Source organism: Oncorhynchus nerka, linkage group LG19 (assembly GCF_034236695.1).
Source record: "Oncorhynchus nerka isolate Pitt River linkage group LG19, Oner_Uvic_2.0, whole genome shotgun sequence".
Lineage (NCBI taxonomy): Eukaryota > Metazoa > Chordata > Actinopteri > Salmoniformes > Salmonidae > Oncorhynchus > Oncorhynchus nerka.
The window spans coordinates 51,194,234-51,208,684 of record NC_088414.1 but is presented as its reverse complement, the minus strand read 5'-3'; the positions used below and the strand labels follow the sequence as shown (position 1 = coordinate 51,208,684).

At 40.0% G+C, this 14,451-nt stretch overlaps 1 protein-coding gene across 1 annotated transcript in view; it reads right to left on the bottom strand.

Annotated features, from left to right (window-relative positions):
* LOC115120155 (hemicentin-2-like) overlaps positions 1-14,451 on the bottom strand; it is a 194,911-nt gene that overhangs the window by 61,497 nt on the left and 118,963 nt on the right. Inside the window, exons 19-20 of the mRNA XM_065005028.1 lie at positions 6,580-6,724; positions 876-1,006 (exon numbers count right to left, since the gene is read on the bottom strand). Coding sequence (XP_064861100.1) covers positions 876-1,006; positions 6,580-6,724 — 276 coding nt within the window. The remainder of the gene's footprint in view (positions 1-875; positions 1,007-6,579; positions 6,725-14,451) is intronic.

Sequence of the window (14,451 nt, the reverse complement as noted above, 5' to 3'; positions counted from 1 at the left end):
ATAATGGACGGGCTGGACATGTTGAGAGATGAGCTCGGATTGGTCTGCCATCTTTCTTGGGCTAAAGAGTGTGAATGATGCTGAATGGGTGGGACTAAAGAGTGTGAATGATGCTGAATGGGTGGGGCTAAAGAGTGTGAATGATGCTGAATGGGTGGGGCTAAAGAGTGTGAATGATGCTGAATGGGTGGGGCTAAAGAGTGTGAATGATGCTGAATGGGTGTAGACGAAGGAGAGCTCTGCAGGTAGTGTACCAGATTTTCTCAAAAGTGAGGGTTACTAGTTTATCAACTTTTCAAAGCAGAATGACTTTTCCATGATTACTCAACTACATTGTATAATATACAATTTTAGAGCTCTGAGTCTCTACTTTTATCCAATGTAAAAAACACAATTGCAAATTTTGCTACAAAGGGCTGAATCCACGTGGTGGGTCATATATGTGCTCAGTTGGTCCCTCAAATCATCTGGCACTGGCCTTTTAGTTGTTCAAAGGTCAAAACCTAAACGTTTACTGAGGCTGCCTTCAGCCACTAAGAAGGATCTTAAAAAACACCTTTTTTTAGCTGTGCTGTTACATACTGTATGGTGTTTTTAGACATACAATCTATTTGATTAACTCTCCCATTTCATAGGTGTATCTTATTTTTATATATTTGTATTAATCTCAGATAGACTGTTAGTATTTAATTATTGTTTTACTATTTTATTTGGTCTAATTTTGTTTTACAATTTTGTTTTGCCTAGTTTTTATCTTTTAGTATTTTATGTGTTTAAGCACTTTGAAATGCATCACATTTAAATTCGAGAGATGGGGATCAGGGGTTAAAGGTCAAGGGTTAGAGTTCAGGGTTTAGAAGTCAGAGGTTACTCACAGAAGACGGTGAGGCTGATGGTCTTGCGAGTGCGGGTTTTGAGGTATGTGTTCTGAGCCAGACAGGCATAGGTACCTGTGTTCATCCGCATAATCCAAGGGATAGTGAACTGGGATCCCGTGTACACCTGGCTGGATTAGAACCAATATATAAAACCCCTGGGTGGATCAGAACCAATACATAACACAATTGACTGGATTAGAACAAATATATAAAACACCTGGCTGGATGAGAACCAATTTCTAAAACAATTGGCTAGATTAGAACCATTATATAAAACACTTGACTGGATTAGAACCAATATATAAAACACCTGGCTGGATTAGAACCAATATATAAAACACCTAGCTGGGATTGAAACCAATTTATAAAACACCTGGCTGGGATTAGAAGCAATTTATAGAACATATGGCTGGGATTAAAACCAATATATAAAACACATGGCTGGATTATAACCAACACAAAAAACACCTGTCTGGAATTCAAACCAATAAAAAGCTACAGAGGTTATTGCTGCCAAAGGAGGGGCAACATGTTATTAAACCCAGGGATTCATATACTTTTTCCAACCTGCCACTGTGAATGTTTACACGATGTGTTCAATAAAGACATAAAAAATATAATTGTTTGTGTGTTATTAGTTTAACGCAGACTGGGTTTGTCTATTTCTGTTATAAAGATCAGATAAAATGTTATGACCAATTTACGCAGAAATCCATGTGGTTCTAAAGGGTTCACATACTTTTTCTTCCCACTGTATATGTAAATGTGCTTTGGTGTTTGGACCGTAGGAAGAGTGGCAGCAGCTAATGGGGATCCCTAATAAATACAAATACATAAAACACATGGCTGGGATTAGAACCAATATATAAAACACCTGGCTGGATTAGAACCAATATATAAAACACCTGGCTGGATTAGAAACATTATATAAAACACCTGGCTGGATTAGAACCAATATATAAAACACCTGGCTGGATTAGAACCAATATATAAAACACCTGGCTGGGATTAGAACCAATATATAAAACACCTGGCTGGATTAGAACCAATATATAAAACACATGACTGGGATTAGAACCAATATATAAAACACCTGGCTGGATTAGAATAAATATATAAAACACATGACTGGGATTAGTCACCCAATATGTCACCCGATTCAGGAAACAATGCGTATGTCGCATGTCACGACTTCACAGGAGATCACATATCTTCAAACTAAGGGCAACTGTGGCATTCCTGACAGGGAGACGCGTACATCATGCATAATGATGTATAGAGTTAAGATAGTCTCGCGTTAGCTTGCTACATTTTCAGATATTAAACATTTTTAATTTTGACAGGAAGTAGTTTCATTTTAATCAAAAGTGTACTGTTAGCTAGCTAGCTAACTTTAGCTGGCTGGCTCCCTAGCTGGCGTTATTATTTGTTTCTCAGAGCCTTTTGCTTTTATAGTTAGAGCCTAATGTTAGCTAGCTAACATTGAACCTGGTTGGTTAACTCCCAGCATATTCATGCAGGGTAGTAACGACATGATTTGGTACTGTGTTCATTGTTGTTTAACTAGCTAATATTAGCTGGCTTGCTCGTTAGCTAACGTTGCGTGACGTGTGTGTGATCTTGCACTTTGTTTACCTAACTAGGTTCATTGTTTACCTAGCAAGCTAGCTGTATGTCTTAAGCTAAAGTGTTTTTAGCTAGCTAGCTATTGATAGCTGGCTGGCTCCCTAGCTGATGTTATTATTTGTATCCCAGAGCCATTTGCTTTTCTAGTTAGATCCTAAAGTTAGCTATCTAACATTGAACGTGGTTGGTTAGCTCCCATCACTGTGGAATTGTTGGCACTGTGTTCATTCGCTAACGTTACGTGACGTGTGTACAACACCTGTTGAATATTGCAGTAAAAGTCTGCAAAAAAAGCATCATGAAATTGTTGCCAGCAAGGCTGGTTTCATGTCATCGGCCAGAGCATCAAGCGTGCGATCTGAACGCTCCGAGAGCGAAACGAGATGGGTGGGGCTAAAGCTTAAGAGGGTGTGAACGATGCTGAATGGGTGTAGACAAAGAAGAGCTCTTCACTAGATACCAAAACATTTAAAGGTAATTTTCTCAAAAGTGAGTTGACAAGTTGATCAACTTGCAAAGCAGAATTAATTTCCCATTGTTCCTCAAATGCAGGGTATGATATATCATTTTTTAGCTCTGAGTCTCTACTTTTATCCAATGTAAAAAATACAAATTCAAATTTTGCTACATAAGACCGAATCCAGGTGGTGAGTCACATATATACAATACCTGGCTGAGATTATAACCAATATTTAAAACATCTTGCAATTGGCTCAGAACAGGGCAGCACGGCTGGCCCTTGGATGTACACAGAGAGCAAACATGAATAATACGCATGTCAATCTCCTGGTTCAAAGTGGAGGAGAGATTGGCTTTATCACTGCTTGAATTTGTGAGAGGTATTGACATGTTGAAAGCACCGAGCTGTCTGTTTAACAGCTCAGACACCCATGTAAACCCCACAAGACATGACACCAGAGGTCTCTTCACAGTCCCCAAGTACAGAACAGACTATGGGAGGCACACAGTACTACATAGAACCATTACTACATGGAACTATTCCACATCAGATAACTGATGCAGTCGATTCAGATTTAAAAAAACAGATAAAAAATACACCTTTTGGAACAGCAGGGACTGGGAAGCAAAAACATTTAAAAAACACAGACACATGCATACAACACATGATAACACATACACATGGATTTTGTGATGTAGATATGTGGTAGTGGAGTAGGGGCCTGAGGGCACACACTTAATGTGTTGTGAAATCTGTTTTTAAAATTGTATAACTGCCTTAATTTTGCCGGACCCCAGGAAGAGTAGCTGCTGCATTGGGATCCATAATAAATACAAGTACAAACTGTAGCTATATCAGTGGCAAATGACACCATAAAAGCACTTGATAAAAAGCAAGTGCTCTGTTTGTTGATTTATCAAAGGCATTTGATTCAGTTGACCATGCATTTTTGCTAGCTCGACTCAGTAACACTGGTCTCAATGAAGGGGAAGTAAATTGGTTTGGGAACTATTTTTCTGACAAAACACAAAACACAAGTGTATATACTGACAATAGCTGGTCTAGCTTTCTAGAGATTAATAGAGGTGTGCTCCAGGGTTCTATTTTAGTTCCTCTGTTTTTCTCAATTTGTATTAATGATTTGGGAAATGGGATGCAACAAGCAAAGTTGCATCTACATGCAGATGATACAGTCATATATTCATGTGCTCCTTCTCTGGTTCAGGCTGTTGAAGAGCTCCACAATCATCAAATCAAATCAAATGTATTTATATAGCCCTTCTTACATCAGCTGGTATCTCAAAGTGCTATACAGAAACTCAGCCTAAAACCCCAAACAGCAAGCAATGCAGGTGTAGAAGCACGGTGGCTAGGAAAAACTCCCTAGAAAGGCCAAAACCTAAGAAGAAACCTAGAGATGAACCAGGCTATGACGGGTGGCCAGTCCTCTTCTGGCTGTGCCGGGTGGAGATTATAACAGAATATTGCCAAGATGTTCAAATGACCAGCATCACAATGCTTTTCAGTCAGTGCAGGCCTCCCCTCAAACTGGTTTTGAATGCACAAAAAACAAAAGTCATGACCTTTACCAGATCTCGCACTCAGCCAGAGAAGGTTTGCATTGTCACATCTGGTGGCTTGTCCATTGAAAAAGTGTCATCCTACAAATATGTAGTTATTTAATTGAGGAACCGAAGAGCCCTTACTGCTGCTCGATCATCCTATTTTTCTAACTTAATTGAGGAAAATATGAACAATCCTACATTTATTTTCGATAGTGCCGCAAAGCTAACTAAAAAGCAACATTCCCCAAAAGAGGATGGCTTTCACTTCAGCAGTGATAAATTCATGAACTTCTTTGAGGAAAAAATCATGATCATTAGAAAGCAAATTATGGACTACTCTTTAAATCTGCATATTCTTCCAAAGTTCAGTTGTCCTGAGTCTGCACAACTCTGCCACAAGTCCTATATCGACATAACCTGAAAGACAATTTAGCAAGAAAGAAGCCACTGCTCCAAAAACTGCCATAAAAAAGCCAGACTATGGTTTGCAACTGCACATGGGGACAAAGATCATACTTTTTGGAGAAATGTCCTCTGGTTTGATGAAACAAAAATATAACTGTTTGGCCATAATTACCATTGTTATGTTTGGAGGAAAAAGGGGACGCTTGCAAGCCGAAGGACACCATCCCAACCGTGAAGCACAGGGGGGCAGCATCATGTTGTGGGGGTGCTTTGCTGCAGGAGGGACTGGTGTACTTCACAAAATTGATGGCATCATGAGGTAGGAAAATATGTGGATCTATTGAAGCAGCATCTCAAGACATCAGGAAGTTAAAGCTTGGTCGCAAATGGGTCTTCCAAATGGACAATGACCCCAAACATACTTCCAAATTTGTGGCAAAATGGTTTAAGGACAACAACGTCAAGGTATTGGAGTGCCATCACAAAGCCCTGACCTCAATCCTATAGAAAATGTGTTGGCAGAACTGAAAAAGTGTGTGCGAACAAGGAGGCCTACAAACCTGACTCAGTTACACCAGCACTGCCAGGAGGAATAGGCCAAAATTCACTCTACTTATTGTGGGAAGCTTGTGGAAGACTACCCAAAACATTTGACTCAAGTTAAACAATTTAAAGGCAATGCTACCAAATACTAATTGAGTGTATGTAAACTTCTGACCCACTGGGAATGTGATGAAAGAAATAAAAGCTGAAATAAATCATTCTCTCTACTATTATTCTGACATTCCACATTCTTAAAATGAAGTGGTGATCTTAACTGACCTAAAACAGGGAATGTTTACTAGGATTAAATGTCAGGAATTGTGATAAACTGAGTTTAAATGTATTTGGCTAAGGTGTATGTAAACTTCCGACTTAAACTGCGCTTAAAGTCCCCAGGACATTTACAGTATTAGGCAAGACTGCCTTCTCGTCTTCTGCACCAGAGGCATGGAATAGTCTACAATCTAGATATGTTAGTGCCACTGAATTAATTTAAAATGTTGAATGGCGACTCTGTTACAGAGGAGTGTAAATGCTTGTTTTATGCGGGATCATGTTGTATTGTATTGTTGTGTGTTTTAATTCTGCAATGTATTAATTGTTGCTGCCTTCTTGGCCAGGTCTCCATTGAAAAAGAGACTCTGGGTCTCAACAGACTTTTCCTATTAAAATAAAGGTTAAATAAAATACAAATAAACAAATATAAGTGAATTTGTCCAAATACTTTTGGTCCCCTAAAAAGGTGTGGGACTATGTCCAATTAGTTCTGTAATTTGTAAACAGTTCAAACTATTAGCATGAAAATACCCTCATTATTAAAGCTGACAGTCTGCACTTTAATAGTTGTTGTAACATTTGAAATACAAAACAACAAAAAGTGTCCAAATACTTTTGAACCTGTATTACGCCAGAAGCCTGATGTGACAGCTCCAATGCAGTTACATCTCTGACATCAGGTGTCGGTTATTGTGGTGGAACTGAATTGACCCTAGCCAAAAATGTGCAAGTGAAACGTGCATTTTGAAAACAAAACAAACAAATAATTATAACATATAATGATTAAGGATTGAGTGTGTGTTTGTATGTGTGTGTTAAGGCATACCTGTTGTTGTAGAACCAGACATATTGACTGGGTGGGTTGGACTGGGCCTGGCAGAGCAGAGAGACCGTCTGTCTCTCCTGAGCAGAGTATCCTCTGTCTGTTATACTGTAGGGAGTCACATCTATCTGGGGAATATCAGGACCGACTGGGGAGAGGACACACACACACTATATTAAATACACACACAACATAACGCACACAACCTTACACACACTATGTTACATAGAAACACAATATGTAACACAAACACTACTTTATACACAAACACATTATACACACACACTATGTTATGCACACACTACATGTTACACACACACACACTACGTTGCACACACACATTACGTTAATGTGTGTGTGTAGGCCGTCATTGTAAATAAGAATTTGTTGTTAACTGACTTGCCTAGCTAAATAAAGGTAAAATAAACTATAATAATAAAAAATATCTATTTGTATTTAAATATATTTATTTATTTGGTATTTTGTGTTTTGGTATTTTATTAGGATCCTCATTAGATGTTGCAAAAGCAGCAGCTACTCTTCCTGGGGTTCAACAGAAAACATGAAACATAATACAAAATGACATAATACAAAACATCAATAGACAAGGACAGAACTACATACATTTTTTCAAAAGGCACACGTAGTCTACATATCAATGCATACACACAAACTTTTTAGGTCAAATAGGAGAGAGGCGTTGTGTAGTGTTAATACTAACAGATGATGAAGAACTATAGCATTATAATGATGACAGAACTACGCAAGTTTGTAATTAGAATTTAGTGGTCGTACATTGAGATTTGTGGTTGCAATTACGGTTCTCAAATGTGTAATTTAATATGACAAGCTTGTATCATGATTGTGCGAAAGATTTAATAGTCGCAAAGTGGAACTTGAAGTGAAATTCTCACGCTCCAAAGAGAAAACAAGACACTCACAGTCAAGGTAAAAATCCACGATTCCCACATGGATTGTCTACTCAGGGATAACAGGGTGATGAGGAGTCGCTACTAGACATACAATGTCGTAGCATGCGTGAAAATCATTTTTGTTCTGGGGTTCCTGAGGACGCATCCAATAATCCAGTGGGCGCGATCCGAGAATTCATGCAATCCGCCTTCATACTTCCTATAGAGACTGTAACCAAGGTGGCTTTCCACCGAGTAACAAGACATGGAGCTCGAAGCGACAAGACCAAGGGTCCCCGACGATCATCGCAAAATTTGAACACTACCAACAAAAGGAGCTGATCAAAAGCAGAGGAAGGGAGCTTCACGGTCTCAATGACCAATTTCCAAGGGAGATAAACAAACGTCGTAAGAGACTATATACGGTACAAAGTCAGCAAAGGACGGATGGTAGGCGTGCCTTCATCATTGTGGAGAAACTCTTTATAGATGGACAGCTATTCCGAGACAGCTCCATAACACCGTGGCTGTATTAAATTCTACAGGGATTTCAGGTTACAAAAGAAAGAAGGTATGGGAACTGTTTAAAATATCTGAACATTATGAAGTGGATATGAACACACGTACTCAATTACATGCTTGCTGACACATATACTAATACATACACATACACACACCTGATCTCGCTCTCCTCTCTCACTCTCTCTTTTTCTCTTTTCTCTTCTCTTCTCTCCCTCTCCCTCTATTGTCGAGAACTGTTTTATAATTTAATGTGTTTATTGTTTGTCATCTTTTTGATGTATTCGTCTACAAGTTTATATATGCTTACAACAAGCAAGGGGAAGATATCAGAATAGGGGCATTGGGGAATAATAACATATTGGGGAAGATATCAGAATAGGGGCATTGGGGAATAATAACATACTGGGGACGATATCAGAATAGGGGCATTGGGGAATAATAACATATTGGGGAAGATATCAGAATAGGGGCATTGGGGAATAATAACATACTGGGGAAGATATCAGAATAGGGGCATTGGGGAATAATAACATATTGGGGAAGATATCAGAATAGGGGCATTGGGGAATAATAACATATTGGGGAAGATATCAGAATAGGGGCATTGGGGAATAATAACATATTGGGGAAGATATCAGAATAGGGGCATTGGGGAATAATAACATACTGGGGACGATATCAGAGTAGAGACATTGGGGAATAATAACATACTGGGGAAGATATCAGAATAGAGACATTGGGGAAGATATCAGAGTAGAGACATTGGGGAATAATAACATACTGGGGAAGATATCAGAATAGGGGCATTGGGGAATAATAACATACTGGGGAAGATATCAGAATAGAGACATTGGGGAATAATAACATATTGGGGAAGATATCAGAATAGGGGCATTGGGGAATAATAACATACTGGGGAAGATATCAGAATAGGGGCATTGGGGAATAATAACATATTGGGGAAGATATCAGAATAGGGGCATTGGGGAATAATAACATACTGGGGAAGATATCAGAGTAGAGACATTGGGGAATAATAACATACTGGGGAATAATAACATACTGGGGAAGATATCAGAGTAGAGACATTGGGGAATAATAACATACTGGGGAATAATAACATACTGGGGAAGATATCAGAGTAGAGACATTGGGGAATAATAACATACTGGGGAAGATATCAGAGTAGAGACATTGGGGAATAATAACATACTGGGGAAGATATCAGAATAGAGACATTGGGGAATAATAACATACTGGGGAATAATAACATACTGGGGAAGATATCAGAGTAGAGACATTGGGGAATAATAACATACTGGGGAAGATATCAGAGTAGAGACATTGGGGAATAATAACATACTGGGGAAGATATCAGAGTAGAGACATTGGGGAATAATAACATACTGGGGAAGATATCAGAGTAGAGACATTGGGGAATAATAACATACTGGGGAAGATATCAGAGTAGGGGCATTGGGGAATAATAACATATTGTACGGGATACATTTGTACTGTAGTGAAGCCGTCTCTAGAGTAATGCAAGGTCTCTTTCATGATCATGTGAAACGTCAATTGCTATGGAAGTGTTGGGATGTGTTCTTCAATTATGTTAAATTTATTATGATGCAACTATGACGGCGATACGATATGGATTACAATTATCATCATGTATATCAAGGCTATACGCACTACATGTCACACACATAGACACTCAACCATGCAAATGGGTTATTATTTATTTGGACATCACAGATTATCGTCTTACTCTTATATAGACATCGTACACACTCTCACTATATCACATCCAATATCATACACATCAACCTACTCAGATTTGCTACACAAATAATATCTTGTCTCAATTTTCTAACATCTGTGGCATTGGCTCACAGGCAAACAGGCAAGGGAATAAAACAAATATTGCTATAACCTATTTATTGAATTCTAAATATCAGACATTTGAAAAGCTCTAGTTTTGACCTTCATAATACCTCTGATGACAGTGACTTTACAAGCACTAACTATGGTCAATTTAGACTGAGAATAGTATCTAGTTACGGTAAGGGGTGACGGTAAGGGTTACGGTAAGGGGTATAGCCAGTTATAATTGTAATGGTTAGCAGATTATAAAAAAAGAAGATCCGGCTAAAAGAAAAGGAATACATAAACTGTTTACAGGAAACCCACTTGCGTGGAAAAGGGAAAGGGAATGGGGTGGTGAAATACATTTCTGTCATGGACAAAGGAACTCAAAGGGTGTGATGATATTAATTAACAAAAATGTTGATCTGAATGTGCAAATAGTGAGGATTGATTCGCAAGAAAGGTGGATCCTTTTGAATATGAAAGTGGATGAAAAAGAGACTTAGCTCATTAATTTATATGGTCCATACAAGGATGATACACACTTCTTTGAAAACAGGCTTGTTTTCGAGTTGCTGTGCGTTTTGTTGCCAACCTATTTTGCTACCTGACAACTTTACGGTTTCCCTTTTTAATTACCGTTCATATATATATATTTTTTTTCCTCAACTTTTTCACTCCGGACGCTTTATCTGGACACGATTCGTCAGGACCTCGATTCATCAGGACCTCCAACAGCCGAAGCTAAGTAGTAACATTAACATGATGCCTTCTAATTGCAGCCGCTGTACTCGCCTTACGGCGAGGATAGCTGTGCTGCAAGCCCAGCTTCAGACGCAATCGTTAGGCAAGGGTAAGTTCAGTGTAGGAAAGGATGAAACAGCGTCTGTGCCACCAGTAAGTACAGATAGTAGTATAAATCCCCTGGCACAGTCCCCGCAGCCGGACAACTTTCTCATGGTTTCTGGAAGGAAATGCTGTAGGAACGCTCAACCGGTGTCGCTCATTCAGCCGACAGAAACTTTCAACCGGTTTTCCCCATTAAGCAGCGGGTCGGAGTCAGAGGCCGATTCTTCTCTGGTCTCTACTCCTCCCGTTACGGGGTCTGAGACGCCGAAGCTTCCCACCATTAGCTCTGACAAATTGAAAACTCTAGTCATTGGCGACTCCATTAGCCGCAGTATTAGACTTAAAGCGAATCATCCAGCGATCATACACTGTTTACCAGGGGGCAGGGCTACCAACGTTAAGGCTAATCTGTTTACCAGGGGGCAGGGCTACCAACGTTAAGGCTAATCTGAAGATGGTGCTGTCTAAAGCTAAAACTGGCGAGTGTAGAGAGAATAGAGATATTGTTATCGACGTCGGCACCAACGATGTTAGGATGAAACAGTCAGAGATCACCAAGCGCAACATAGCTTCTGCGTGCATATCAGCTAGAAAGATGTGTCGGCATCGAGTAATTGTCTCTGGCCCCCTCCCAGTTAGGGGGAGTGATGAGCTCTACAGCAGAGTCTCACAACTCAATCGCTGGTTGAAAACTGTTTTCTGCCCCTCCCAAAAGATAGAATTTGTAGATAATTGGCCCTCTTTCTGGGACTCACCCACAAACAGGACCAAGCCTGACCTGCTGAGGAGTGACGGACTCCATCCTAGCTGGAGGGGTGCTCTCATCTTATCTACCAACATAGACAGGGCTCTAACTCCTCTAGCTCCACAATGAAATAGGGTGCAGGCCAGGCAGCAGGCTGTTAGCCAGCCTGCCAGCATAGTGGAGTCTGCCACTAGCACAGTCAGTGTAGTCAGCTCAGCTATCACCATTGAGACCGTGTCTGTGCCTCGACCTAGGTTGGGCAAAACTAAACATGGCGGTGTTCGCCTTAGCAATCTCACTAGGATAAAGACCACCTCCATTCCTGTCATTACTGAAAGAGATCATGATACCTCACATCTCAAAATAGGGCTACTTAATGTTAGATCCCTTACTTCAAAGGCAATTATAGTCAATGAACTAATCACTGATCATAATCTTGATGTGATTGGCCTGACTGAAACATGGCTTAAGCCTGATGAATTTACTGTTTTAAATGAGGCCTCACCTCCTGGCTACACTAGTGACCATATCCCCCGTGCATCCCGCAAAGGCGGAGGTGTTGCTAACATTTACAATAGCAAATTTCAATTTACAAAAAAAAAATGACGTTTTCGTCTTTTGAGCTTCTAGTCATGAAATCTATGCAGCCTACTCAATCACTTTTTATAGCTACTGTTTACAGGCCTCCTGGGCCATATACAGCGTTTCTCACTGAGTTCCCTGAATTCCTATCGGACCTTGTAGTCATAGCAGATAATATTTTAATCTTTGGTGACTTTAATATTCACATGGAAAAGTCCACAGACCCACTCCAAAAGGCTTTCGGAGCCATCATCGACTCAGTGGGTTTTGTCCAACATGTCTCTGGACCCACTCACTGGCACAGTCATACGCTGGACCTAGTTTTGTCCCATGGAATAAATGTTGTGGATCTTAATGTTTTTCCTCATAATCCTGGACTATCGGACCACCATTTTATTACGTTTGCAATTGCAACAAATAATCTGCTCAGACGCCAACCAAGGAACATCAAAAGTCGTGCTATAAATTCACAGACAACACAAAGATTCCTTGATGCCCTTCCAGACTCCCTCTGCCTACCCAAGGACGCCAGAGGACAAAAATCAGTTAACCACCTAACTGAGGATCTCAATTTAACCTTGCGCAATACCCTAGATGCAGTTGCACCCCTAAAAACAAACAAAAATTCTCATAAGAAACTAGCTCCCTGGTACACAGAAAATACCCGAGCTCTGAAGCAAGCTTCCAGAAAATTGGAACGGAAATGGCGCCACACCAAACTGGAAGTCTTCCGACTAGCTTGGAAGGACGGTACCGTGCAGTACCGAAGAGCCCTTACTGCTGCTCGATCATCCTATTTTTCTAACTTAATTGAGGAAAATAAGAACAATCCGAAATTCCTTTTTGATACTGTCGCAAAGCTAACTGAAAAGCAGCATTCCCCAAGAGAGGATGACTTTCACTTTAGCAGTGATAAATTCATGAACTTCTTTGAAGAAAATATTATGATTATTAGAAAGCAAATTACGGACTCCTCTTTAAACCTGCGTATTCCTCCAAACCTCAGTTGTCCTGAGTCTGCACAACTCTGCCAGGACCTAGGATCAAGAGAGACACTCAAGTGTTTTAGTACTATATCTCTTGACACAATGATGAAAATAATCATGGCCTCTAAACCTTCAAGCTGGATACTGGATCCTATTCCAACTAAACTACTGAAAGAGCTGCTTCCTGTGCTTGGCCCTCCTATGTTGAACATAATAAACGGCTCTCTATCCACTGGATGTGTACCAAACTCACTAAAAGTGGCAGTAATAAAGCCTCTCTTGAAAAAGCCAAACCTAAAACTATCGGCCTATATCGAATCTTCCATTCCTCTCAAAAATTTTAGAGAAGGCTGTTGCGCAGCAACTCACTGCCTTCCTGAAGACAAACAATGTATACGAAATGCTTCAGTCTGGTTTTAGACCCCATCATAGCACTGAGACGGCACTTGTGAAGGTGGTAAATGACATTTTAATGGCATCGGACCGAGGCTCTGCATCTGTCCTCGTGCTCCTAGACCTTAGTGCTGCTTTTGATACCATCGATCACCACATTCTTTTGGAGAGATTGGAAACCCAAATTGGTCTACACGGACATGTTCTGGCCTGGTTTAGATCTTATCTGTCGGAAAGATATCAGTTTGTCTCTGTGAATGGTTTGTCCTCTGACAAATCAACTGTAAATTTCGGTGTTCCTCAAGGTTCCGTTTTAGGACCACTATTGTTTTCACTATATATTTTACCTCTTGGGGATGTTATTCGAAAACATAATGTAAACTTTCACTGCTATGCGGATGACACACAGCTGTACATTTCAATGAAACATGGTGAAGCCCCAAAATTGCAATCGCTAGAAGCATGTGTTTCAGACATAAGGAAGTGGATGGCTGCAAACTTTCTACTATTAAACTCGGACAAAACAGAGATGCTTGTTCTAGGTCCCAAGAAACAAAGAGATCTTCTGTTGAATCTGACAATTAATCTTAATGGTTGTACAGTCGTCTCAAATAAAACTGTGAAGGACCTCGGCGTTACTCTGGACCCTGATCTCTCTTTTGAAGAACATATCAAGACTATTTCGAGGACAGCTTTTTCCCATCTACGTAACATTGCAAAAATTTGAAACTTTCTGTCCAAAAATGATGCAGAAAAATTAATCCATGCTTTTGTCACTTCTAGGTTAGACTACTGCAATGCTCTACCCGGATAAAGCACTAAATAAACTTCAGTTAGTGCTAAATACGGCTGCTAGAATCCTGACTAGAACCCCCCCAAAAATTTGATCATATTACTCCAGTGCTAGCCTCTCTACACTGGCTACCTGTCAAAGCAAGGACTGATTTCAAGGTTTTACTGCTAACCTACAAAGCATTAAATGGGCTTGCTCCTACCTATCTCTCTGATTTGGTCCTGCCGT